Source organism: Drosophila busckii, chromosome 2L, assembly GCF_011750605.1.
Source record: "Drosophila busckii strain San Diego stock center, stock number 13000-0081.31 chromosome 2L, ASM1175060v1, whole genome shotgun sequence".
NCBI classification, from domain to species: domain Eukaryota; kingdom Metazoa; phylum Arthropoda; class Insecta; order Diptera; family Drosophilidae; genus Drosophila; species Drosophila busckii.
In genome coordinates, this window is record NC_046604.1 from 10,357,778 (window position 1) to 10,384,065 (window position 26,288).

General features: G+C 42.1%; 2 protein-coding genes and 1 non-coding gene across 5 annotated transcripts in view; 1 reads left to right on the forward strand and 2 right to left on the reverse strand.

Moving 5' to 3' along the window:
- Positions 1 to 80: 80 nt before the first annotated feature.
- Positions 81 to 13,587, forward strand: LOC108608232. Its single transcript, XM_017999515.2, has 9 exons — positions 81 to 271; positions 8,643 to 9,223; positions 9,285 to 10,020; positions 10,082 to 10,357; positions 10,416 to 10,633; positions 10,708 to 12,249; positions 12,318 to 12,726; positions 12,803 to 12,956; positions 13,020 to 13,587. Exons 1-9 carry the CDS (start codon positions 234 to 236, stop codon positions 13,257 to 13,259), a joined length of 4,194 nt encoding a protein of 1,397 aa, XP_017855004.2. The 5' UTR covers positions 81 to 233; the 3' UTR covers positions 13,260 to 13,587.
- A 191-nt stretch (positions 13,588 to 13,778) lies between these two features.
- LOC117135059 lies at positions 13,779 to 13,897 on the reverse strand. Its single transcript, XR_004458965.1, has one exon. It is a non-coding gene; the product is annotated as a 5S ribosomal RNA (ribosomal RNA).
- A 961-nt stretch (positions 13,898 to 14,858) lies between these two features.
- LOC108607861 (dual 3',5'-cyclic-AMP and -GMP phosphodiesterase 11) overlaps positions 14,859 to 26,288 on the reverse strand; it is a 37,909-nt gene continuing 26,479 nt past the window's right edge. Inside the window, exons 3-18 of one of the 3 annotated variants that reach the window (XM_017998944.2) lie at positions 25,413 to 25,914; positions 23,853 to 23,999; positions 23,368 to 23,779; positions 22,873 to 23,012; positions 21,708 to 21,858; positions 20,209 to 20,364; positions 19,478 to 19,999; positions 19,236 to 19,412; positions 17,229 to 17,315; positions 16,995 to 17,162; positions 16,829 to 16,938; positions 16,580 to 16,768; positions 16,299 to 16,515; positions 16,158 to 16,241; positions 15,845 to 16,096; positions 15,655 to 15,770 (exon numbers count right to left, since the gene is read on the reverse strand). In XM_017998944.2, coding sequence (XP_017854433.2) covers positions 15,747 to 15,770; positions 15,845 to 16,096; positions 16,158 to 16,241; positions 16,299 to 16,515; positions 16,580 to 16,768; positions 16,829 to 16,938; positions 16,995 to 17,162; positions 17,229 to 17,315; positions 19,236 to 19,412; positions 19,478 to 19,999; positions 20,209 to 20,364; positions 21,708 to 21,858; positions 22,873 to 23,012; positions 23,368 to 23,779; positions 23,853 to 23,999; positions 25,413 to 25,914 — 3,338 coding nt within the window. In that variant the 3' untranslated portion in view covers positions 15,655 to 15,746. Of the gene's footprint in view, positions 16,097 to 16,157; positions 16,242 to 16,298; positions 16,516 to 16,579; positions 16,769 to 16,828; positions 16,939 to 16,994; positions 17,163 to 17,228; positions 17,316 to 19,235; positions 19,413 to 19,477; positions 20,000 to 20,208; positions 20,365 to 21,707; positions 21,859 to 22,872; positions 23,013 to 23,367; positions 23,780 to 23,852; positions 24,000 to 25,412; positions 25,971 to 26,288 lie in introns of all 3 variants that reach the window. The other 2 variants (XM_033294980.1, XM_033294981.1) reach the window with 2 other exon arrangements.

Genomic DNA, 26,288 nt, shown 5'->3' on the forward strand with positions numbered 1-26,288 from the left:
ACACACACACATACAACAAAAAGCATCAAATATTTATTCAATCAATTTGCAAACGTGCCAAATATAATTTAATAATTATACAAACAAAACCTAATCTATTTATTTCGCTTAACCAAGAGCTAATAAGTTTAACTATAAATTATTAAGTCGTAAATATAAACACACTACTATACGTACTTCGTTCGTCGCGTCTAACTGAAGCAGCAGCCGCAGAGCAAACAGTTTGCTTCAGCATGCATAAGCAACGTTTGCTTCTAGGTTTAATTCTATGGTGAGTTGACAAAATTAATTAAAAACTAATTGTAAGCCATGACTTAGAGTTAAAGTTAGAGTTAAATTTATGTTTAGTATACAATATAAAAACATGATATTTATAGTATTTGAGCTTTGCGCTTAATTGGCCTTCGTAGGCATCAAGTTCGTTGCCTAAGTCTTTCGTTAAGCTCCTACGCAATTGCTCCAGTTATGTGCAGCTTTTTCGCATGCAAATTGTTCATAAGCGCCAGCGCCAGCGCACATCGCTGCGTCCGGCTAAGCCTTGACAAAGTCTTTAAACAAATGTCAAACTTCACTTTATTTTTTATTTTATATTTTGTTGCTGCTCTAACGCCACACTTGGCATAAGTTTGCAACAAGAATGCTGCTGCTGCTGCGCCACGTTGATATATGTGACTTAAGTGTGTCAACTAGACAATGTCAGCGACTTGGGCAGCAGCAGCTTGTGCTTAATTTGCACTGCGTGCAAAGTTGCTTAGCTGCATTCTGAGAAGCGTTGCATGACTAAGCCAAAGAAGTTACAGCTGCCAAGGCTGTGGCGACTGCACTGAGCATGGGCACCGCCCCGCACAATATCGTGCAGATTCCACGTAACTTGCCGCAGCTCAATACAAGCATCGCTTGCATAACAACAGACAGCGATTTGCATAAATTTAACATTGATTAACAGCAAAATGCGAAAAATCGACAGTGAGAGAAAACTTTCTAAACTTCAGTTTGTAGCTGTAGCTGTAGCTGTAGCTGTTAATTAAATGTAGGCCGCATATCTATAAATTAGCTGCACACTCTGCATTGTAAAATTATGTAAAGCGCATGGCAGTAAAATTATGTCAATGTGGTTATTGTTTGTCAACAAAAAAGCATAATAAAAATAAATAGACTTAAACACAAAGTCGAAACACACAAAACAAAACTGTAACATAAAAATCAAGTCATGATTAGGTAATCGTTCCAAAAAATTCACCTGACACGACACGACACACAAACATACAAATAAACAAATGCACAACAACAACAACAACAACAACAACAACAACAACAACAGCAACGACGACGACAACAAAAGCGACTACCTCAAAAAGGTCCGACGTTGTTAACAACTTTTTCTCTTCGGCATCTTCAACGCCGCATGAAAGTGAAACTTAATTTTTTTCCTCAGCTTGGCTTGTTGTTGTGGTAGATTGATTTTTCATTGCAAAGAAATTCAAATTCAAATTCAAATTGACTTGGCTGTTGTGTGTGCTGTTTCTGTATTTGAATAACTCATAAATAAAATATATGCTGTGTGCTTATTTAATTAACATGCTCATTTATATACAGAAGCTAAAGCTAACAGTGCTTGAAGTTGTTGATTTTTATTGTTGCTTTCAGCTGTCATAATGCAAATTCCTATGATTTTGAAATGCATAATCTATGCATTGCGCCAAGGACCGCTTAATTGGCCGCTGATAGGCCGATCGGCGGCGGATATTTGGCGGAACTACGCTTCCGCGAGCACGTCTGTCATATGAAATTATGATGGATGAATGCCTGAATGCTTGTAGGCTGATTGATTTCAATATTTGATAAATTATGCTAATGCTCGGCCTAAAAGATGTTCGAGAATGCCTTTGAACAAAATTTATTATATCTGAAGCCAAAAGCCAGCATTTAAGCCATATGCCATTTGGCAAACAAGTTTGCTCATAATTTGCATTTAATATGTTAATAAATTATTTAGTTAAAATATATATTTTAACGAATTCGAGCTTTCAAAATTGACATCAATGTTATATTGATTTTTTTTTGTTATAAATAGTCATAACGGCTGCACTTAATTAAGTCTACACATTTATCATTCGAAATATTAGTTTAAGCTATGCGCTTCCTCTGCGTCACATGCTTAAGTTTGTCTTTGTTTTTAATCTCATAATATGCTGCAAAATTAATTCAATCATTAGCAGACAGCGTTGGCACCCGTTTGCGCAGGCTTCGAAGTATATCAAGTATATAGCAATTTATTAACCAAATAAAAATAAAAAGAATGCCAAGCTAAAGCGAAAGCAAACTCGATTTGGCTAGAATAGCTACAAAATCAATTTGCCACTGCATAAATAAATAATTAACTCAAACAAATCACCACGAGTTCAAGGCCAAATGACCATTAAAGTGAGATTTGTTTTGCGAGCCAGCCGAAAAAAAAAATACAAATAGTATAGAAAAATATTTAATCAAGTCTAGAAGCGCTAAACTTCTTTTCAGAAATTAGACTTGGTAATTAAATTGATGACTGCAATCGCTTGCCATTTATCATGCTAAAGACTTGTTTTATTCAAACTCATGCTAGCATAATCAATCTTTGTTAAATATTTGCTACTTTGTCGGAACACAAAAAGTTGAATGCACTTTGCCGAGCGAACTGAAAACTAATTGATGACATATATATGACTTATTTATATAGAGCTGCAGCTTATCCCGAATGCGTTTCCTGCTGCAAAGTGAAAGGAGTTGTTGTTGTTGTTGACCCTGACATACATAGAATGGCGAGCTTAGCATCGAGTTATAGCACAACAAGTTCGTTGCCTAAGTCTTTCGTTTGCAGCCAGTAAGCCAGTTCCAGTGCAGTGCAGTTAGGCATGTTATTAAAGCTGATAAATGTGCATATAGAGCTGCTGCTTACCTGACCAGTTAACGGTTTAACCCGAATCGCTCAAAATATGCAAGAATAACAACAACAACAACAACAACAACAGCAGCAGCAGTAATAAAAACAGGCTAAGTTAACGCCCCAAAAAAATATTTGTCTGATCTCTGTGTATGCATGGCATACAAAAAATATTATATATATGTACACTTGGCTTTATCGAAACATGTTAAAAATAAGAAAAAAATATCTTGTTTCGCCCAACTGGCAACTGGTTTATTTGGGTTAAAAAGAAATTTCTGTTTCAACTGCGATGCGACTTGGCCGCACAGCTGCCATGTCAGCAAGTTAACGGTACCAGGCATCTCTACGCAGACGAAAGTGAAATTTTGTTGTGCTTAATAAAACAAAATAAAAATTCAAAAAAATAAAAACACACACACACACATATACATATACATATATACGAAGTATGGCAGCAAAAGACGTAATCAACTTCAGGATGAAGTGCCTACCCAACAGGCTTGACTGGCCATTTTTTTGTGATTTCGGTATTTTTCGTGGTTGTTAAGCAACGGAACCAACTGCTTGGCCAAAAGGTTTGCCGAGCTCTTCATACATTTATTTGAAATTTATTTGTGTGTTAATTTGAAGTAGTTTGTGGCGTCGACTGACAGTAAGGCTTCCGTCATAAAACCAGAGACTAGTTTGCCATATTTGCAGCGACTTAAAGTGGAATTTTTCGAGCCTAGATTGATTTAAATAAATTCGTTGTTTGGGTTTCACTCAAAAATTTCACTTAATTTGTTCAAATTGCCAGCTGGAGGCCCAAAAAGTTTTCACAACAATTACGATCAAAAAATAAGGTGCGCTCTCTCAGCTTATACGACTGTCACTTGAACGTGCCACAATATTTATAAGCTGCAGAGCAAGCAATAATAAAAATAATAGTTTCAGCAGCAGCAGCAGAAGCAGCAGCACTTGAATATTTGGAAACAGTCAAGTGGGCTGGCTGAAGAGGCTGCCACACAAATATTAATTGCACAATCGTTTAATGAAGAGGCGCGCTGACGACCTTGATGCCACTGAACGAGTAGCAGTCAAAGCGCTTGGCATATTAAGCACACATGGCCATAAATAACAAAAGAAATTTATTACGTTTTGAGCGTTTGATTACTTGGCATGCAGCGCAGTGTAACAGTGTAACAAGAAACAGGCCAACAAAGTGGACGAGCCAAGTTGAAACCAGGCTGGCTCTATCAATATCAAGATGTATGCACTTTCGCAATGAAAACGAAAGTTACGCCCCGCTTCAGTGTGTGTGTGTGCGCGCTTGGGTGTGTGTGCTTAAGGCTGACGCGTGACTGAGTTAACATTTACACTTTCTGGCCATTAAAAAATAAAAGTTGGCACAGCGATCGTTTGCATAGAATTATGAACTTCAAGCCAAGTTGCTTTGCATTCACCCAACAACAACTTATAAACAAACAAACAAACAACATTGCATGTCTTGGCAATGTAACAAATATTTAAAAGCCACATTCGATGAACAAACAACTCAAATTGCATCACATTTGATGGCGATGGCGACGGCGATGGCTTTGCGATGTTAATGAGTTTACTCTGCTGGATATAATAATAATGATGATGTTATATGCAGGCCACTGTCAGTTTTTAATTTCTACAGCTGACAAAGTGCACTTGAAGCTTCAAGTTGCCAGCCACACACGCAAACCATAAGAAGCGTCTTAAGCGGCAAGTTTAGTTTAGTTTGCTTATTGTTGCAACTGCATGTTGGCCTATTGTGCAACAGCTGCCAACAAAAAGACTTGTACAAAGTATAAAAAAAGCAGCAACAACAACAACTGCAAGTTGTATAAAAAGTCTTGTGACTTGCTTTGTGTGCAAGTGTGTGTTTGTGTGTGTGTGTGTTGCCTTTATGCTTTTGCCTGCAAAAAGAAAACATGTTTAGCAGTTGCTGTTGCTGTTGTTGTTGTTGCTGTTGCTGTTGCTGGTGTTGGTGGTAGGAAATCATGTGCAAAGTCACATGACGATGAGAGGCTACGTGCTTGTGAGTAATTGCCGCGAGTCATGGATATGCCAATGGATGCCAATGTGAATAGCAGGGTGTGTGTGTTTTGTGTGTGTGCCAGTCATGTGGCTTTCGACTGATGCAAGCGCATGCCTGCATATTTGGCCAAGCCAACAGCCAACATTCGCTGTTGATAATGAAAATGACGCCTCACAACTCCCACAGTTAGCGCGCAGTTTAACCAATGCACATGGCACGCCAACAGTGCCTGGGACTCCCCACTGTGCGGCTTCCGCAATATGCAAAACGTACACTGAAAATACCACATAAATTTTATTGTTGCAAGGCGTGGCAGATAGCGCTAGTAATTGCCGTTGATGAGCTTGAGGAAAGCTTATGCTGAACAGACTTGGGTAGAGACAATCTATCGGCTCGGCGGGATGCCAACCCGTAAGCATCTCTTGCAATTGCTATTAACCCATTAACCCATTTGCAGTGCTTTGGACACGCCTCTGCCAACTGTTGCAAGGGTCTTTCGGTCTTTCGGTACCCACTGTTGTTTTCAATTTCATTTATTGCAATTGTGTTATGGTCGCTCTTTAAGGTGTTGCTTTTGCTAGCAACGTTTTTCTTGCTGCTTATTTTTTGTTTTTTTTTTTTTTGGCAACTGGCGCCAAGTTTGTTGCCTAAGTCTTTTGTTATGTGTTGCGCAAAGAGTAACAAGAAAAAATGTGTGCTTGTTGCAGCTGTTGCACTTTAGCAGTTGCTATTGTTGCTGCTTATCTAATGCACGCCTCGCTCATGTATTGCTTATAAATATTTGTAATTAACTCGTGACCAGCTACCGAACTATCAACACTTGCAAATTAAGCATAGAAATAAACAACGCTGGGCATCAATCAAATAGCTTAAACAAATGGAAATAGCTAGCATAATTGCCTAAGCAACTATTATAAATGATTATAGCTGCATATGCAATTAAGTTTTATTGTCAATTAAGATTGATACCAAATAGAGTTCAAATGCTGGATTATAGTGGCTACGGCTAAAGCGTAGAGTTGTTAGCCGATGAAGACCACTTGACTTGTTTAACTTGTTACATGAGCCATTTGATATTTAAAAGAGTCACGTGTTTTATAATTATCCATTGATTGATTGGCTGATTGACTGACTAACTAAATGCTTGAGCATGGGCGCAGCTAGGATGTAATTCAGTATTTATTACATAAATTACCATCGTACCTGGTACTAAGTCAATAAAATTTATTTTGCTGATTTGGAAAAATTCTTGATTACATTTCTTGAATACCTGAGATATGATGAACATGCCTCAAATATTTATATTTTTAGATGGTTTTTATTAGGTTATTTACATATTTATCTTGTTCGCTTTGCACATCCATAAATAACTGGAAATTTATCGCTTGAGATCAATTAAATATTTGTGCTTGTAATCCTGTTTCTGTATTTCATTCTTGTGAACTCAACGCACACATTATTAAATATTGTATCGCACATTGCTGTCTAAGCCAGGTTTAACACATTACAATAAAAAATACAAACACATTAATTACGCATACGCGCCGTATGCAGTCACATGATAAAAATGTTATTAAGCACACAGCCATATAAAAATAAATAAGAAATTATTAAACAAATATGCACAACAGTTCAAACGCCTATAGCAGTTCAATGACGAGCACGAATTACTCGGAACTTTTACTCACACTCTGAGTCAAGCTGCGCTCTCGAATAAGCCTAGGCCCAAACAAACTGCAAAACTTTCGATTTTCATTAGCTGCTCATTTATTTTAATTAGCCAACAAATTATGGCAGCAATTTATAAAACTATCGATGTCATAAGCGCGCTCAATCATATGTGTTAAATAACGCATACGCCGCGTGTGCTGCGCTGCGCATTTCTATTTGCGGTCTCAGCGCTGCCAGCTGCCAGCTGCTGTTGCGATGTGCGTTGTGTATTGTTGTAGCAGCTGCTTGTAGTAGTTTGGTGCCATCAAAATCAAGCTTGACACAGTTTTTGGCATTCGCTTGAGTGTGCGACATGAATTCCAGCCCTGAGCAATAAAAGGGGCAAGTGTGCATTTGGCAGTCAGCTGCCAAGTCAATTTGTCTGTGTCTGTGTCTGTCTGTCTGCCATACAGTAGTAGCTTTCGCTTTCAGTTAATGCTACGTGACGGCGCTGGCGTTGTTAAACCATTTATTTGCTCATGTTCTGCGCCAATTGCGGCCAAGCGTGTGTACACAAATAAATAAATATAGACGTGCAATAAATGTGCCAATTGCAGTTTAATATTTATGCCGTTTCTTACAGCAATTACTATTGCGTGGGTAGCATTAGTTGCAACAATCAATTTATGTGAATTCAACTGCGTATTATGCAGTCAAATGACTTCGGAAGCAAACTTGAGATATACTTATAGATATCAACCTTGACTAAAGTGTCTTTATAGCCACAAGCACAAATAACAAAATACCACAAAGAGGCTAGAGATAAAAGCAAATAAAACAAAAAAACAAAAACTAATTAAAGCTGAAATGTTTGAGGTGAAACAGAAAGCCAAAGTTTTAAGCTCAATTATAAAGCGTCAGCTGATCAACATCAACATTATCATCAGTAGCAGCAGCAGCAGCACCAACAGCATCATAATCATATTTATGTGTAGAGGAAGTGCGTCATTTAACGATTATTGGCCATAAGCATTAACGAGCTCATTAGGCGGTGCTCTCGACTGACTTTTTGGTCAGCCTCAGCCTCAGCCTCCGTCTCAGTCGTTGAGTAGCTTTACGCCCGCACACTACTGCAATTGTTGCACAATTCGACGTAGACATGAAAGAGCTCAAGCATGCCAAATTGTTTTTTGTCATAACAAAAGCCACCAAAGACAACAACGCATAATAATGTCAAAGACAAATAAAGAAACCACGCGCACGTGAGGCGGCGTGACCAATTGAGAATAGCATAATGACAGACATAAAACCATTGGATATAAAAAATCAATCAGGCAGTCAATTAGCTATTAAGAGGCAGTCAAAATTTCAAAAGCTCATCCATTGCTCATACGCTTTATGATTATTATTTTGAAACTGATGCGTTGACGGATGCCCGTCTTGATATCCGGTTAGCAAAAAGTATGAAAAACAACGTTTTAGCTTAAGTTATTCGATGCATGTAAGCGGCGCTTTTAATTATCTATGTGAGCAAACGTTGCCGACGTCAAACAAAAGGCGGATAATTAAAAGCCGGGAAAATGCCCAACGCCAGCAACAAAATAGAGCTTATCTTGAATAACCGGCACGTGTGTGACGTCTACTGTAAATTAGGGTTGTTTGTCAGCTATTTAAAATATTCATACATAATGCTTTTAACAAGATAATAATGTTCCACATGTGGAAATTGTAGTTTTAGTGCTATTTGGAATTTTTAGCAAACTAGAAGTATTTATTAAGTGTGGGTTTGTTTAGAATTTAAGCAAACTAGTATTGTTTATTAGCGTGGCAGCACTGGCAACCAAATATGGTGAATTTGCAGCTTTAATTTTCAAATTTCAAATTCACCACATGACTTCGGTAGGCACGCAAGCCTGACAAGGTGGCAACGCTGCGTGAGAATATAATTAGCAAGCGTTTGAAAAATATATACATATGCATTTGCAAGTTGCTAAATAATCGTTTTATACTTTATACCAACAGGTGCCTTAGCGTTCCCAGCTATACGCTACGCATACCGGAGGATCTCGAGAGTGGCGCCATCAATGCGCTGCGCTCGGAACGTGCGCGCTCTGTCAAGCCTTGCGGCCAAAGCGAGGACAGCGATGCCAACGCCACCGATGACTATGATGTCTGCCCGCCGAGCAAGTATCGCCAGCCCACAGCTGAGTGCAACAATGTGTCGCATCGCAAGTGGGGCGCCCGTGGTGATGTGTTCCAGCGTCTGCTGCAAGCCGACTACGCGGATGGTGTAAGCCAGCCGCGCAGCTCTAAGGGCACACACGCCTTGCCCGATGCTGAGCTTATTGTGGAGCAGCTGCAGCGCCATGTGCAGAGCGAGCTGCGTCACGATCACATAACTGCTATGCTGCCTGCCTGGGGACAACTGCTAGCCAACGATCTGTACGAGGTGGCGCAGCTGCCCATTGACGGCAAGTGCTGCCAACGCGAGGCCAATATCAAGGATCCCAGTGAGCTTCAGCAGTGCTTTGTGCGCGCTGGAGATGATTGCAAGGAATACAAGCGGTCCGCGCCAGGCTTTGACAGCGAAGTCTGCCAGAAACGTAAGTGCAGTGCATTAACTAATCAATGAATTGAATTTGAATCTCTAAATTAAATTTGCAGACGTGCGCGAGCAGATGAACGTTGCCTCGGCTTACATTGACGGTTCAGGCTTGTATGGCTCGACACGCCATGAGTTCGATCAGCTGCGTACCTACATCAGCGGTGGCGTCAAGGTGGAATCCTGTCGTCATTGCCAAGAGGCTGGCGCTACCGGTGCACTGCATCGTGCGCTGTTGCAACAGCATAACAACATTGGCGAGCAGCTTGCGCATATGAATCCAGACTGGTCCGAGGAGGATGTCTTCTTGGAGGTCAGACGCATCATTACCGCCACCATACAGCACATCACCTACAACGAATTCTTGCCATTGGTGCTGGGTCAGGAGACAACCGCCAAAGAGAGCCTCAGACTGACTGCCGAGAAGCACTCGTCGAACTATTCCAGCTCCATACGCGCGGGCATCTACAATGAGTTTGCCACCAGCGCCATGCCAGCCTTCTGGAGCATGTACCCACCTGAGATGCTATCCGAGAAACGTTCCGCCGACGAGCTGCTGTCAATTGCAGCGCTGCAAAAGTCGCTGGTGCCCAGCCAGACGAATGACGAGGGCTGGTCCGAGCTCGCGTTAGCAGTGCATCGTGGTCGTGATCATGGCATTGCCTCCTATGTGCATGCGCTGGACATTTGCGAGCGTCGCTATGCGCAGAACGCTGGCGTCAATGTGACCTTTGACAATCTGGCGCAGCTTTCCAAAATACCCGAGGAGCATGTAACCAATTTGCGTGACATTTACCAGTGAGTTTAACAAAATACTTAAATGATAAAAGAATCTATAGGCAAAGAAAATTTTTTGTAGAAACGCTGATGATATTGATCTGCTCGTGGGCGCCTTGCTAGAGGATGCTGCTGTGGGTGCTATCTTTGGTCCCACTATTACCTGCCTGCTGACGCAGCAGTTCGAGCTGCTTAAGCAAACCGATCGCTTCTGGTATGAGAACGAGATTCCACCCTCCTCCTTCAGTCTTGAGCAGCTGAAGAGCATTCGCCAGACCACACTCTCCGGCCTGCTCTGCGGCTCCAACCAAGTGTCGACAGCGCAGTCCAAGGCTTTTATTCGTGAGGACAACTATCTGTAAGTTTAGTTAGCATGAGTTTTAGTACAGCAACTGAGATTCGCATTTTTATTGCAGCAATTCTATTTTGGACTGCTCTCAACTGCCAAAGTTCGAGCTGCGCCCTTGGAAGATCAATGCTGAGGAACAAATCGAACTGGAGCATGTTGAGGTTGAGCCTGACACCAAGGAAGCTATGAAAGAACTGAGCCCTGAACTTATTGAGGCTGCTGTAGAGCGCGCCAAGCAGGAACTGCAGGAGCGCAAGCGTTTCGAGTACGAAGTGTGGAGGGAGCGTAAGTCTAAACGACTGCCCAACCTGAAGTCAATAGTGTAACTCTCTCTCTCTCTTTATCTTTATCTTTCACAGAGGGCGGCATTAGCGCGCGTTCTCCTGACGGCACTGCTGCCTCTTTCAGCAAAGCCAACATGGCTGCCTTGCAGCTGGCCAACTCTTCGCTCATCTTCGAGCTGGCCTCCAATGAAATACTCAAATCACTGAACACCATTACACGTCGCAAGCGTCAGATCTTCAATCCCAATCAGCATCCTTTCAATCGCAATGAGCTCACCGATTCGCTTTCTACAGTGGACATTAGCGCACTGATTGGCGGCAGCTCTGACGATATTGATCATTGCCCAGATCCACAGACGGCCTGCGATGCCAACACACCTTTCCGCACAATTTCGGGACGTTGCAACAATCTGCGCAATCCCAACTGGGGCAAGGCGCTCACAACATTCTCGCGTCTGCTGCCAGCTCAGTATGAGGATGGCATTTCAGCTCCAAGAGTGACAGGTGTGACAGGCTCACCATTGCCCAATCCCCGCACCATCTCGACCACCATACATCCAGATATATCCAATCTGCATACACGCTACTCATTGATGACGATGCAGTTTGCACAGTTCGTGGATCACGACTTGACGCTAACGCCCATACACAAGGGTTTCCATGAATCCATACCCAGCTGTCGTTCCTGCAACTCGCGCCAGACCGTGCATCCCGAGTGCAATCCCTTCCCCGTGCCCAGCGGTGACTTCTTCTATCCCGAGGTGAATGTGACCAGCGGCGAGCGTCTGTGCTTCCCCTCAATGAGATCGCTGCCTGGCCAACAGACGCTGGGTCCACGTGATCAGGTCAATCAGAACACTCACTTCCTGGATGGCTCTATGATCTATGGCGAGACCAATTGCTTGTCCAACAAACTGCGCGGCTTCTCTGGCCGCCTCAACAGCACCGTCCATCCCATACGCGGCAAGGAGCTGCTGCCCCAGACTGCCACACATCCCGAGTGCAAGTCTCGCAACGGTCTCTGCTTCTATGCGGGCGATGATCGTGCCTCCGAGCAGCCAGGTCTGACTGCCATCCACACCACTTTCCTGCGCGAGCACAATCGCATTGTTGAGGGTCTGCGTGGCGTCAATCCCCACTGGAATGGCGATCAGCTTTTCCATCATGCGCGTCGCATTGTCAGCGCTCAGATTCAGCATGTGGTCTTCAACGAGTTCTTGCCACGCATTCTCAGCTGGAATGCTGTCAATCTCTATGGCCTCAAGCTGCTGCCACAAGGCTACTACAAGGACTACAATCCATCTTGCAGTCCCATTGTGTTCAACGAATTTGCCGCCGCCGCCTTCCGCATTGGCCACTCGCTGCTGCGTCCACACATTCCACGCCTGAGTATTCAGCATCAGCCCGTGGATCCACCACTGCTGCTGCGCGATGGCTTCTTCCGCATGGATGTCATGTTGCAGCCTGGCATCACAGATGAGATCATGCGTGGTCTGGTGGCCACACCTATGGAAACCTTGGATCAGTTCATCACCGGCGAGGTGACCAATCATTTGTTCGAAGATCGCAAGATTCCCTTCTCTGGCATTGATCTGATTGCTCTCAATGTGCAGCGTGGTAAGTGCACTTGTCCTTAGCATTCAACTAATTGCAGCATTTTATCTCAATCTCTATCTAATCTACAGCTCGTGATCATGGCGTGCCCTCTTATAATAACTATCGTGCTCTCTGCAACTTGAAACGTGCCACTACCTGGAACGATCTGAGCCGTGAAATACCCACCGAAGTTATTAGTCGCTTCCAGAAGGTTTATGCCAGCGTTGACGACATTGATCTGTTCCCTGGTGCCATGACAGAGCGTCCACTGCAGGGCGGTCTCGTTGGTCCCACACTTGCCTGCATTATTGGCATTCAGTTCAGACAGCTACGCAAATGCGATCGCTTCTGGTATGAGAATCAGAATCCTGAAGTCAAATTCACCGAAGCTCAGCTGGCTGAGATACGTAAGGTTACGCTGGCCAAGATTGCTTGCGAGAATCTGGAGGTGCCCGGAGATATGCAGCGTGCAGCTTTTGATTTGCCCAGCAACTTCCTGTAGGTTTCAAATATTGTAATAGAAATGCACAATTTTTATTAAATTCTATTTTGCTTACCCCACTTCTTTTTTTAGCAATCCACGTGTGCCCTGCCAGTCGATGCCCCAAATCGATTTGAATGCCTGGCGCGAGAATGTGCAAGGCTGTCAGATTGGCAGCCGCAATGTGCGTGTGGGCGAATCTGCTTTCCCATCACCCTGCACCAGCTGCGTTTGCACCGCTGAAGGCGTAAGTTGCCACAAGCCTCGACTGAGACTCAGCTCTTAACAATTTTTACTTTTTTTAATGCAGGCTCAATGCGCCTCGCTGCGCATCACCGATTGTGGTCAGCTTATTCGCCAGTGGCCCAAGGATGCCATTCTACGCGATGAGGTGTGCAACTCACAGTGCGGCATCTACTTGACTGGTCAACAGGCAGCCGGCTTTAGTCCTCAGCAGCGTGCGGGTCAGAGCCAGCCACGTGTAACGCGTTCCCGCAATCAGAATCTCTTCAAGTTCCCCGACTTGACGCCGTTCATTGCGTCGTTGTAAGCGCCGCCACTATTGTAAAGAAAGCAGGCTTTCGTATCTTACTTTTCATTTGCTTATGGCATATGTTATCAAATATTTCCTAACTACTCCTTAAATTCATCGAGAGCCCAAGAGCTACAGCTATATGTAAACTGTTCCACACTCTAGGAAATTAAATGCGCTGCTCCATGTATCTTTAAATAAAACTAAAAACAATAAGCAATCTTATTTAGGCAGCATCCAAATAAGTAATTCTATTGTTAGTTAAGTAACAACTAATCCATTAGCATTTTTTATGTATGTAATGTATTTTTTACCTAAACCATATGTACAATAAAAATATGACAAAAACACATTTAAATTCAGACTTTTAATGATGTTAAAAAAAATGAAAATAAATCACTTAACTATTTCGTTTTATACCCACATCGTAACGAAGCCAGCCAGAAAACTGAAATATTAAATTTAGATTAAACTGTTTGAATAAAAAGTTGAACTAAAAGCAAGAAACATGCTACAGCAAAAAAGTTTATTGGACGATGCCAACAACACGCGGTGTTCCCAAGCGGTCCCCCATCTAAGTACTAACCGCGCCCGACGCTGCTTAATTTCGGTGATCGGACGAGAACCGATGTATTCAGCGTGGTATGGTCGTTGGCGAAAGCTTGGAGCTTAGCATTTGGTTATAAGCAACAAAAAGTTAAAAATAGAATCCTTATCGATTCATTCAAAAATGCTTGTATTAGTGGCAAGTTGTAAAAATTATAAACTCAAAAAATTGTTTAAATATTTGTTGCTTTATTTAGTTTTGCTCTTTGAACGTGGTTCCATTACAGCAAATTATTTGTGTAGTTTAGATAAGATCTCTATAATGCCGACAATAAATAACAAAACTCACAAAGTACATTAAAATCTAAAGAGGGTTTGTATATGTATGTATTGTATGTATATATGTATAATATATATTTTGTATTTTTATATTCTTTCGTTTTGGGATATGCAACTACGTTAGACACAGACCGTTAAACGTGCTCATAGTTCAACGCAGGTGCTTATCGTATATTTTAGGTATGTGTATATATTGAAATGAAAATCTTTAGTTATTTTAACAATTTGTTTAGGTAACTGGGCTGTGCATAGCGCCAACCCAAAGTACATTTATATGCATATATGTAGATATATTATATATATTATTATCGTAAAAGTTGTTTATTTAAAAATATATAGCGTATTTATATTTAATTAAATTCGAAAAGAGCGCACAGAACAAAATACAAAGCGCTTAGATGTTTTTTAATATTTATTGATCAAACATTGTAAAGCGTTTTGCTTGTGCCTGTGTTTAAGTTAGACTTCGGACTACCCACAGTTAATTCAACTACTAATTTCTGCAGTGCAAATACATACATACATATATTGAAATAAGTTTAAGTTTAGTATTTACTCTTGCAAAATACTTACAATACTTTTCATTTTGAATTGTTGTGCCACTCTAAGTGCATTGAGCGTTTATAATGAAAGCCAACGACAACAAAGAGAATGACAAACTACATATACATATATAATTAACTACTTTGCAAGTTGGAGGTTTTCTTTAATAATTTTTTTTGTTTTGTTTTGTTTTTTTTTTTTTTTTGGTACATTTAATGCTAAACATCTAGAGAATTTGACTTCTTTGCTTTTGAACTAAACTAAATTGAAGTTAAGAATACACAGCATACGAGAGTCTGCTAAATGTTTAGTCGATATAGTTATGCATTAGTTTATAGGAATCTTTGCTAACCGAGTGCCCACAATTAGTTTAAACTGGACTGCGCGATACTGTTGCTCAAATCAATCTATATACACTACAGTTAAATGGCATTGGCCACTTACAATTGGAGAATAGTTGGCCTAAAGCCTATATACAGTTTTCTGATTTAAATTTACTTTTGCAACGCTAACGACGAGCCATTGCTGTTGGGGCCCGAGTGGCGACGTGTCAACGGCTTGTGTTGTGGATAGTTGGTATAGGCCAGGCTATGACCATTGCTATAGGGTAGAACGCCATCGAGGTTAGCCAGTTTACCCACAATTTTTGGTATTTTATCACTTTCCGTGCTGCTGCTGCTGCTGATCAGCGGCATGTGAAGTTGGATGAGACCGCTGCCGCCAATGCTGGCACTGCCAATACCATTGAACTCCTGCACGCCCCTCAGCGAGCTCGTCTTGCGCACATGCAGACAGCCGCGTGTGGCATCGCAGTGCTTGCAACGTGGCTGCTGCTGCTGCTGCTGCTGGTGCTGCTGCTTTTGCAACAAGACTTTGCCCTGTGTCAGGGCATTCAGATTGGCCGCCACCAGCTGCGCCTGCAGTGTCTTCGATGGCGAAACGGGCGTGCTGTCGTCTTCGCCCGTTGGCGGCGGCGTGGAGAGGCGACTCGAAACGGTGGACGAACTGGCAGAGGATGAGATGCTGTTGCGTCGACTGCGTCCGTTCGCCGTATGGGCCACAACGTCCGCATCATCACTATTGGGCTGCTGCTGCTGATTGCTGCTGGGACGAGAAGCGATGGCAATGTTGTTAGTTCTTGTTGCACTTGATGGGACAACATTTATGCCATTTACAATTGCTTCCACGGCCACGGCCACTGCCACTGCCTCATCATCATCAGTCGGCTCCGTTTCAGTTTCAGTTTCACTTGTGGACTGCTGCTTACTGTTGCCGTTAGCTATCACAATTTGCTGCTGCTGCTGCTGCTGCTGCTGCTCGTCCTCCTGACTAGTTTTAACATCTTCGGCCAGCTCAATCCAGTGGCCGCGATTATCACGCACGCCCTCAACCAGCGGCTCCAGCTTGTCCGAGAGTGTAGCAAAGGCCTAACAACAACAAAAGAGCAATTCAGTAATTGATTATTTATTATGGCGTCTACCAACTTACCTCATAGATGGGCAAACATATGGAATCGATAAAGTTCACCTGCATCATTGGCAGCTCATCTTCCTTTTCGCGATTCATGATATCCTGCAAATATTAAGAGTTGAGCCATAGCCATATAAATTCGCTTGATTGGCAGCTTACAATTGGCGTTATGTTGAGCTCTTGCTTCTCCATGTCGCCTTGCTCAAAGAACTCGGAGCTAACCAGATCAGCGACGCGCTTCTCAATCTCCCACGGCTTGGTTATGGCCGATAAATCACAGACAGTCATGCTCATGGCACGCAGCAAGGCTCGCGGCTCCTCGTTAACCCAATGGCTTGCTGGCTGCTGCACGCTCTCCAAGAACGGACCACGCTTCCTAAGGATTAATTTGAGTTAGAGTTGTAGAGTTGTACTTTGGAAGGTTCGATTCTAAAACGCACTTGAAGTAAACAGCTAGATCAGTGGATAGTATGGCATCCTCTAGGACACGTATGACGCGACAATAATCATCTGAAGACAGATTGGCTAGAATTTGATTGCCCGGACTGTTCAAGATCATTAGACACTGATCGAAGTGATGATGCTCCATGGTTGAAGTGGAGTACAGCTGCGCCAGCGGCGAGGAAGCTCTAAATACAATTACATATAATTAATATTTGTTTAATTTCATTTTGTATGAGACAACTTACTTAATCTGAAAAGAGTTGTTAGTCCCCCGATGGTCGAGATCGTGACACAGACAGCCAATGATCAATGCCAGACACTCAATTTCGCCAAAGATCTTCCACCATTGTGTGGTCTATATATAAATCAATATTAACTCTAAAGCTATGGCACATTAATTTCGCTGCTTACAGTGAGTATGGCAAACATCATTTGGGCCACATTGAAGGCATGTCGCCAGTTGTGATAGGTAACATTGCGATAATTCTTCTTGACGCTGAGCAGCCAACGACAAAGGACTTCATAATCGATATGAAAACGCTCCACAAAATCGAGATCCAAAAACATGCGCAAACAGGCCTGCAAGCAAAATCATTTTTTATTCATTTTTGTAGCTTGCAATTCAATATTTTAAAGCGCACTAACCTTAAGTGTATCATCGTCTTCAAAGTGTATATCATCGAATTTAAAGTCGTGCAGACGAAAGTGCACAGCAGAGGGCACGCGTAGGCGCTGAAAATAAATAAAATTTAATATTTAATACTCGAGTGTGTGCGGCTTTGACTTTCGTAACGTAGCACTGACAATTTAATCAGCAGCGTAGCTCGACCACAAATCTCATCAGTCACTGTGTCATGGACTGACCAACATAATTCTTATGCCCCAGCACGTGTCCCCGAGTACAAATGAGTACCCAAAATGTAATGACAAACCTCGTTGCAGCCACACAGAGAGACAGACAGACAATCCACCCACACCAGCTGCTGCTGCTGCTGCTGCTGCTGTCGACAAATGTAAATTGTGGTCCATAATCCACAGTGGCTCATAATGTACTCCCCCATGGCCGTTTGTCAAACAGACTGACAGCTAACTGCTGCAGTTCTTGCCTTGCAGCTGTATAAAAGGGTTTCTGTTTTTTTTTGCTCTGTTTAATTTTCTCTCTTTGGCATTGCTGATGGCATAATCGCCTAGAAGCTCTCGCGCATAGCAGCGGCGCATAGAATGGCATAATTTTAATTAAAATTAATAACCCAATGTTGATGCTGTCACTGGCGTTGGGTATCGCTGTCGTTTGCCAAGCGTCTTCGTCTTCGTCTTGGTCTTGGTCTTGGTTGACAACGCGACAGGCGGTCATAATTTTTCGCAGCATAATTACGGAAAGTGTCCGTACGGCAACAAGACGATATATACATATAGTCGAGCCCCAACTAGAAGCGTCTAAAGCAAACACAACAGCGACAGATGCGAAAACTTGAAGCAGTCCGAAGACGAAGACGAAGACAGCCTCAGTCTCAGCCTCAGCCTAAATGCCGAGGTGTTAGTGTAAGCAAAAGCGTGTGCTGAGGGGTGTGGTCGGTGGGGGGGGCGAGCTACTCTAGCGCACTCAGTCGGCGTGCGAAAGTTTCTCATTGTCATACTTGTGCGAACAAACTAATTACAACTGTCAACACGTTGCGCCCGCAAACAACTGCAAAAGGGGCAAGATACTGTAAAGGGGATGTGGGAGGGGGAGTGGCAAGCTGAGCTGCTGCTGCTGCTACTGACACGCAAAAACAATAAGAGAAATAAAAGTTTATTTTTAGCATAGTCTTTGGCATACCCTTGTCAATGCTCAAACTGCTTCCAAGAAAGTTACATAAAAAATTAGAAATATACTTTTTCCACAAAAATTCATAAAGCAGTTTTAATTTGTTTATGGGACATCAAACTTTTAGCAAATTGCTGCAGATTTATGACAAACTATAAAGATTTACTAAAAATAGCTTGTGATATGTTTGACAAACTTAGGCTCAAAATAGATTGAAAGTCGGCAATAAACTTGGGCATGTTCAAGTTGAATTTACAATTTTTAAAGCGAACGAACATTAACTCCAGAATTTCAAATCCATATCAAACACAAATTCTTTACATTTTATAAGTTAGCAACTCTGACTTAATATTGCCAACAATAAATTCTCTCTGCATGTTCTACGTTTTGGCTTGAGGTATGTAAGACTAAAATCTCTTGACACATATAAAAATATTCTGCTTAAATTATTAAACAAGTAAGTAGTACTAAGCATAAATTCCATAACTATTAGAGTGAGTAAATTTCTTTTAATCACAGCAAGTTAATCAACAAACTCAATAAATATTGAAATGAGTAATAATTTTTAATTCAGCACTTTAATTTATATTTCCTTTGCCAGTCTCTAGAATTCCTTAATCTTCATCACAACATAGCATATGAAAGTGAGCATAAAAACAAACACAACAACGCATAGAAATAAAGACAATTGTCGACCTTTTTTTCTCTCATACAAATTAAGTCAGCACGCAAATAAAATTAAGCATTTTAAATGGCATGCCAGCAGCTTTCGTAGCGAGGGGGGACCGGAGTAAATGGCACCCGAGAGTGTAGTACGTTTATTGCTTGCTTGGAGCACAACTTACGCGCAGGCGATGGGCTTCATCCATGGTGGCGGATGCATGGTAGCTGAGCACCTCCAAAGTAACGCTCTGCTTGGCCATGGCCACAATTGCCTTCTCATACATGTGGGTGTTGTGTATGCCCATGCCGCAGAAAATGGCGAACGCCTCGACAAAGTTCTCGTCGTTTTTGGTAAAGTCCTGCGAGCAAAAACAAACAAAAGGGTGTTGAGCAAGCGATTGATTGAAAAGTCGGGGCTGCTTACCAGCTCGTTGAACTTGTTGATCAGCTGTATGACGCCAATGATCTGACCCAGCGAATTCTTGATGGCCATGCAGAGTATGGAGCGATGCTTGAAGCTGAGGCTCTCATCCACGCTGGCATCGAAGCGATCGTCCTCATAGGCATTGGGCACATTGACCGTTTCGCCAGTGGTGGCCACATGGCCGGTAATGCCAATGTTAATGGGAAAACGCGACTCATACGGACTGGTGCGTGAGTTGGCCTCCTCGGCACTCAAGTCGTTCGCCTCGAAGTCAAACACGCGCGAGAAACTGCCCTTGTCCGCCTCATGGACCAGCAGAATCTGCACGCGCTGGCATTGAATGAGACTCTGCATGTGCGTCAGGATGCGAAAGACCATGTGCTCAATGGTGCTCTGCTCCTCAAAGATCATGCGTGCCAAATCCAGCAGCACCTGATTGCGCTTGATTTCTAGCTGAGATTTCTCAAACAATTGCGCATTACGCAAGCCAATGCCGCAGAACTGCAAATAGGAGGCAAAGACCTGAAGGCGAAAAGAGAAATGTAAAACATTCAGTTTGCTGCAAGTGTGTCAAGCGGCTTAAGCGCTTAAGCGCCATAATCTCTGCCAGACATGACGCATTCGGTCGGTCGGTCGGTCGGTCGGTCGGTTCTTTGTGCTGTCAGAGTCACACATATCGCTTGAATATTATATATGTATATGGCCATATATATAATGGCGCGCACACTCACCTTTTCGTCGATTTCCGAGAAGCACTCGCCATTCATTTTGTTAATTACTTGCGCAACACCAATCACATCGCCCCCAGCATCCTTGATGGGCATGCAGAGCAGCGCCTTGGTGCGATAGCCCGTTTGTGAATCAATTTCGCAGTTGAAGCGCTGATCCTGCAATACAAAAATGCAAAGAAATTAATAATACATTTATCACAATTTACATTTATCAGATATTATCAAAAAAAAATATAAATAAAGAAAATCAAAGTTTCATTTTAAGTTTAAGAGTCAATTATTAAGTAACTTATAATTTATATATGCATTATATTTTTGTAATTATAAAATAAATAATGCGCACAGCAAAAATTATCCAAACTCTCTAGTAAAAATAGAATTTTGAAATGCATTGTTAATTAGCTGACTTATAAATTGATTAATAAAATACAATTTTATTTATTTATAGAAATTCGATTTCATTTTAGCTAAAATAAAGTACTGCACTTTAAAATGAGTAGCAAAATTCTCTTTTAAATAAATTAACATTTAAATAAAGTAAATGCAATGTCGAATTAAATTTTATATTTAAGTAAACTAAAGTTATGCGCTTTAGTTTCCATAAATAATTATACAAAAATCAAAACTATCAAACAATGAAATTAATAAATGAATTGTTACTTTAGCTACTTTATTATTATTCTATTCGATTGAAATTCGATTGTATAAGTGCTGCTTGCAATTTGCTATCTGCCCAAAGTGTCTGTTGAAACCGAAGATACTATATCTATGCTTTGGCCGCTGTGCTGTAACTTTAGCAGCCCAGTGAGCTCCGTCTAGACTTGATTAATTGGCTCTGGCATTCACACGTTACGCTGCTGATTTGGCTAAAGCACTTGGTTCATTATTTGCTGGGGCGTACAATCTGTACCAGGCTGAAGTCCAAGCATCAATATAATAGATAAATGTTGAGCTAGCTGGCGGTGTTTACACCACAAATTGCTAAGTTATCTGCACATGCCAAAAGCTCGCCTTAATTGTGCTAAAATGTTGTTATACACCAAATGATAAAAGATGGCAGCGCACGTCATAGCGCTGCCTTAAATTGACTTAAATATCACGATAAAAAAAAAAAAAGTAAAAAAGAAAAAGGCAGCCGCGAGTCCAACGGGCGTTTGCACAAGGCTTAAAGTCTTTGAACAAAAAAAGCAGCAGCAGCAGATACGTACAAAAAAAATTGCACACTTGGTGAATCTTTGCTTTTGGGGCTATAAGATTAATTACGGCCCAGTTGGCAAGTGGGCTCCAGTCGCCTCGCTTTGCTCTGTTCTCTGCATGTTCAGTGAGCAATATTGAAACTTAAAAAGCAATTTTGGGGCCACTGTGGCTTCCATCATAAATCTTTGAAAACTGTCCACCCTACAATATGTACATATATTGATTTATGTTCTAGTGTGGCATTTAAATTTGCCAATTGAGTTTAGCTGAGCGGCGGCAAAAACTTTCCATTGAACACTGACCTGGTATGCGTCTGGTATGTTGACAGGCTCGCCGCTCTCGGCCACGTGACCGGCTATGCCCGTGCCCCATGCAACGCGCACTTCCTCCTGCTGTTCCATTTCCTCCACAGTGCTGCGTGGGCAGACATCGAACAGCTTCGACACCAGGCATCTGCAAAAACAAACGCAAAAATTGCTTAAACTGATATAGAGAGAGAGATAGAGTTTCTTAGTAGAGTAGCTGCCACAGCTTGTGGCATGCAATTAGGCGGCGCCACACAGTGCCGCACACTTCGCACACTGCAGCAGCAGCAGCAGCAGTTATGACGCTTTCCCATTGCATTTTGACAAAACATAAAATACCAAAAATAAACGCCATCAAATTTTGCAGACAAAGTTGAAGCCACTGGCAAAAAGTTGTTGGCAACCGAATGTCTTTGGGCCGCATGAAGTCATCGCCGCCTTAGCTGCGAGCTGCGAGCGCATTTGCCTGATTACAAAAATTCAATTTCTGGCAAATAGTTATTGCCATTACGTTTGCTTTGCCAGCAAAGCGAAGCTCATGCCATAAACTAACAGCAACTAAATGTGGTCAAAAGTCTAAAAGCAGTTGCAAGTTGCACAAAATTGAAGCGAGAGCTTTCAAAAAATATGTGGAGTGTACGAAAATAAATTAATTTAATGCCAAACAAATGGCTTAGCAAAGTGGTTTAAATATTTATAATTTAAATTCAAGTTGCATTGATTTTCTTTTGAATGAATGCAATAATATTTATTGTAAATTGTAGTTTAATGCCAAAAATAATAACAAAAGAATAAATTAATTTGTATAATTTAAATCTAAATGTTGCTGTTTCTTTTCTTAAATTTTGTACTCTAATAAGTTTTTGTATAAATTACTATTTAATGGAAAAATTAGCGTTATACATTACATATTAGAGATTGTGAATAAATTTTGCAATATTTTATTGCTTATTAAATCATATCAAAAAAATGTTGCTAAATTTCAATAAGTAACAATCAGTCGTCAATATTTAAATATTAATTTTTTATAGTATCGCATAATTTCTACAGCAAATAAATTCTTTTAAAATTTATTAATATACTATTTTGAATTTGTTTAGCAGCAAAAATATTTATGAAAACTATTGCTTGGTTATAGTTCCTCAATAAAGTATCTACTCACTTCTTAAGTCCATCGGCGCCATTGCAGCGACCCTGCACTAGAAACAAAGAGCCACGATCCGCATTCAATAGAATCGAAACATTCTGCAATATTTTGTGACACAGCGTGCGAACTTCCAGTTCATTGCAAATGTCCTTTACCTATGAAATAAAAGTGAGAGAAGCATTCAATACGAAGTTCAATCGAAATGCAGCTCATGCCAAATGCACTTGAAATAAAACAAAAACATATTGAGCTATTGAAGCATTGATAGCCAATGCAAGGCGTCAAAACGTTGTTTGTGCATAGACGGGCCTCTTAGCTGTTGGCTGATAACAACGTCAGCAATCGACAAACACACACACACACACACACACACACACAGAGACAAGTGTGGCAAATCAATTGTAATGTGTACTTTTCATTTCTAACTAAATGACGCAGAGTTGGGTGCGCTGCATTTGGCATGGCACGAATTTCTGCTGATTGGGGGGGCGTATTAGTAATATGACGCACCAGTTCGAATATCAGCTCCTTCTCGTCGAGCTGCTTGAGCTCAATGCGGGACAGACGCTGCGGTCGCAGGTGTCCATGATAGGCATAGGGATACGCATGGCTATGGGTGTTCGCCGAGTTGGTGGCGCCACTGGCAGGCGCGTTGCCTGTGCTGCAGCAGCTGCTGCTGCCAACGGCGCCGCCCGCCTGATAATGACTGTGCTGATAATGCTGATGATGGTGATGGTGATGATGATGATGCTGCGGCTGATAGGGACCGGCTGTGGTGCAGACAGCGCTCTGCAGATTGCTGCAGCTGCCGCTCGAGTTGTCCAGCTGTGGGCCGATGCTCAGGAAGGTGGGCGTGCCATCGATAGTGTTGACAATGGGCTTGAGCAAGCCGCCGCGCTCGAACTCGTGCGCTGAGATTTTGCTGCAAGCAAAACACACAAAATAAAGATACTGAAGCTGAGCAATGTTGCATGTTGCAACATGTGGCAACTTACCGCACTGGTGTGGTGGCACCTGAGCCGCCACGTGAGCTGCTCGTCTGGCCATTGGGATGTGTAGGCGAATTGCTGCTGACAACGTCGTTGCCAGCGGATGTGGCATGCGACACCAGCCAGGCGTCCACAGTTTGCCGCGTCGCCTTTCTGCAAACGAAAATTCATAAAAATCTATTAAAATGCTATTAAAAATTAAGCGAGTTTGCTTATGCGGCCTGCATGCGCCACATAAAATACGCGCGCTCATAAATATTCAGCGAATGTGTAAATTTGTTGTTGTGACGTAATGTTGCAAGCGCCACAGCCACAGCCAGAGCCACAGCGTGTGCCTGTTATGGCCACACGCGCCAGCGGCATAAAAGTTTAGCTGCCAAGCAATCACAGCGCAGCACTCACAGACAGAGGCAGAGGCAGAGAGAGAGAGAGAGAGAGAAAGGGCGATAGAGTGTGAGCGAGAGGCAGCAAATAGTCCAGTCCGCACATATTCTTATGCAAAAGCAAACTGAAAGCCTTTTTCTGCCTCGTTTAATGTCACACAAAGTCTGTTGACCATGCCCCTCCAACCCCCTCCCACTCACACTCTTTAGTTGTCTGCTTGGCCATGAAAATAAAGCCCAATTTATGTTTTTAGTTGTTAGTGATTTTTATTATGTGTCATAGCCAAAGGGACGGGCCGGACCGGCTCCTGCCCTCAAACTCAGTTGTGTGCTCTCAGCTGCGGCTATCTCTTTAACTTTGCTGTCCGCTCTCTCTCTCCCTCTTCACTGTTTGCTGTATTATTATTAAATTTTGTTTATAGCGGAAATGTCGGCCAGCCGCTTGGCTGCCTAGAAATATGAAACTAAAAACGGGCTGCATATCATTTAACAATTTCTTTGAAATCAAACAAAACATAGCGTTAAAATTTTAAGACCATGTCATAATGTCATATTTACTATTATTTCGTTGAAACAAGTGGGCGGCGATAGCTTAAAGCAATCGATGCATGTTTAGTGCTTATATCTTATGCTCCAGGGCATAACGAAACTCTATTGGGCTTGTGGGATAAAAAGATTGATGCAGATACGACATGTGTATATCGATTGTTCCTATTAAAGTAGACATATACTATCCTTTCTTTATATTATATATTTGCTTTATTTGCAGCATGTCAAGCAATCTCTATATTAAACTAAACTAAAGCATTTAAATATCTTTGCTGCTATGAACTCATAATATCGATTAAAAACACAGCACACATAAAGTATATCGCTTTCAATATATGGTCCAGAAAAATTATTATAAAGATTGTTGCAAGGCTCAGAAGTTAATGGAAACTGAAAGTAGTTTAGGCTAATAGTCTGACAGAAATATTTTCCAACGTTGTTATCATTATATTCATATATCGATACGTACTTATCGATAAAGTTTATATACGTAAATAACTCAGGCAATTCATCAAAAGTTAAATACAACAATCGATTAAAAAAAACTGTTAATCTTTCATATATCGATTGCTTATTGTTACTAATCTGCCATCTATAGATTGCTTATTAGAATTTCTTACTGTCTGCCACTCACCTTATAAAATAATCCTGTACAAACTCCTGATTCTCATCCAGCCACGCCTCCATGCGCGCATGCTCCGGATCATAGGGTCGGCTATGCTGTGGCGACGAGCTCTGATGATAATAAAGCTGCTGCTGCTGCTGCTGCTGCTGCTGCACTCCATGTGTTGGCTGCTGCTGCTGCTGAAACTGCTGTTGATGCTGCTGGTAGGCGGCAGCAGTGCTTGCAACATAGCCAGCGTTGTGGCAATGATTGCTGCCGCCGCCGCCGCCATTGATGTTGCTGTTGTTATTGCTGGTGTTGCTGCTGTTGTTGCCGTTGCCGTTGCTGCTGTACTGATAGTGGGCGGGTAGTGGTTGGTGCTGTGAGAGCGGCAGGGGGACACCGGTGCGTGTGGCAATGAGCAGACTATGCTCACCCAGCCCGTACCCTGTGCCCCCCTGCTCCGCGGTCATTCTGCCCGCTAGCTGCAGCGGCGTCGTCGCTGGCTCCTCAATGCTGCGCAGCTGAAGGCCTGCAAAGAAGACAAAGAAACAATTATCGATTGTCAGCTGAATATTTAATGCGGCACTAAAAATAAATAAATCGAATTCAATGCGCTGATATTTTTTACAAGCGCTCAATGCGATTTGCATTGCAAATTGCGCGCACACACACACACACACACACACATATGCACGCATATATCCTTTAAGCAAACGCCACATGCAAATCGGCGCGCATTAAAATCATGAAAAACACTGAAATATGCTGGTTTAAATTTTCAATTTTTCGGCGCACATAAATCTCACTAAATTGCTTTTACAGCTCATCAATTTCACAGCGCTGGCTGTGTGACAATTAAGCGCATTTAAAACGTTCACACTTGGCGTATACGTAATGTCTGCC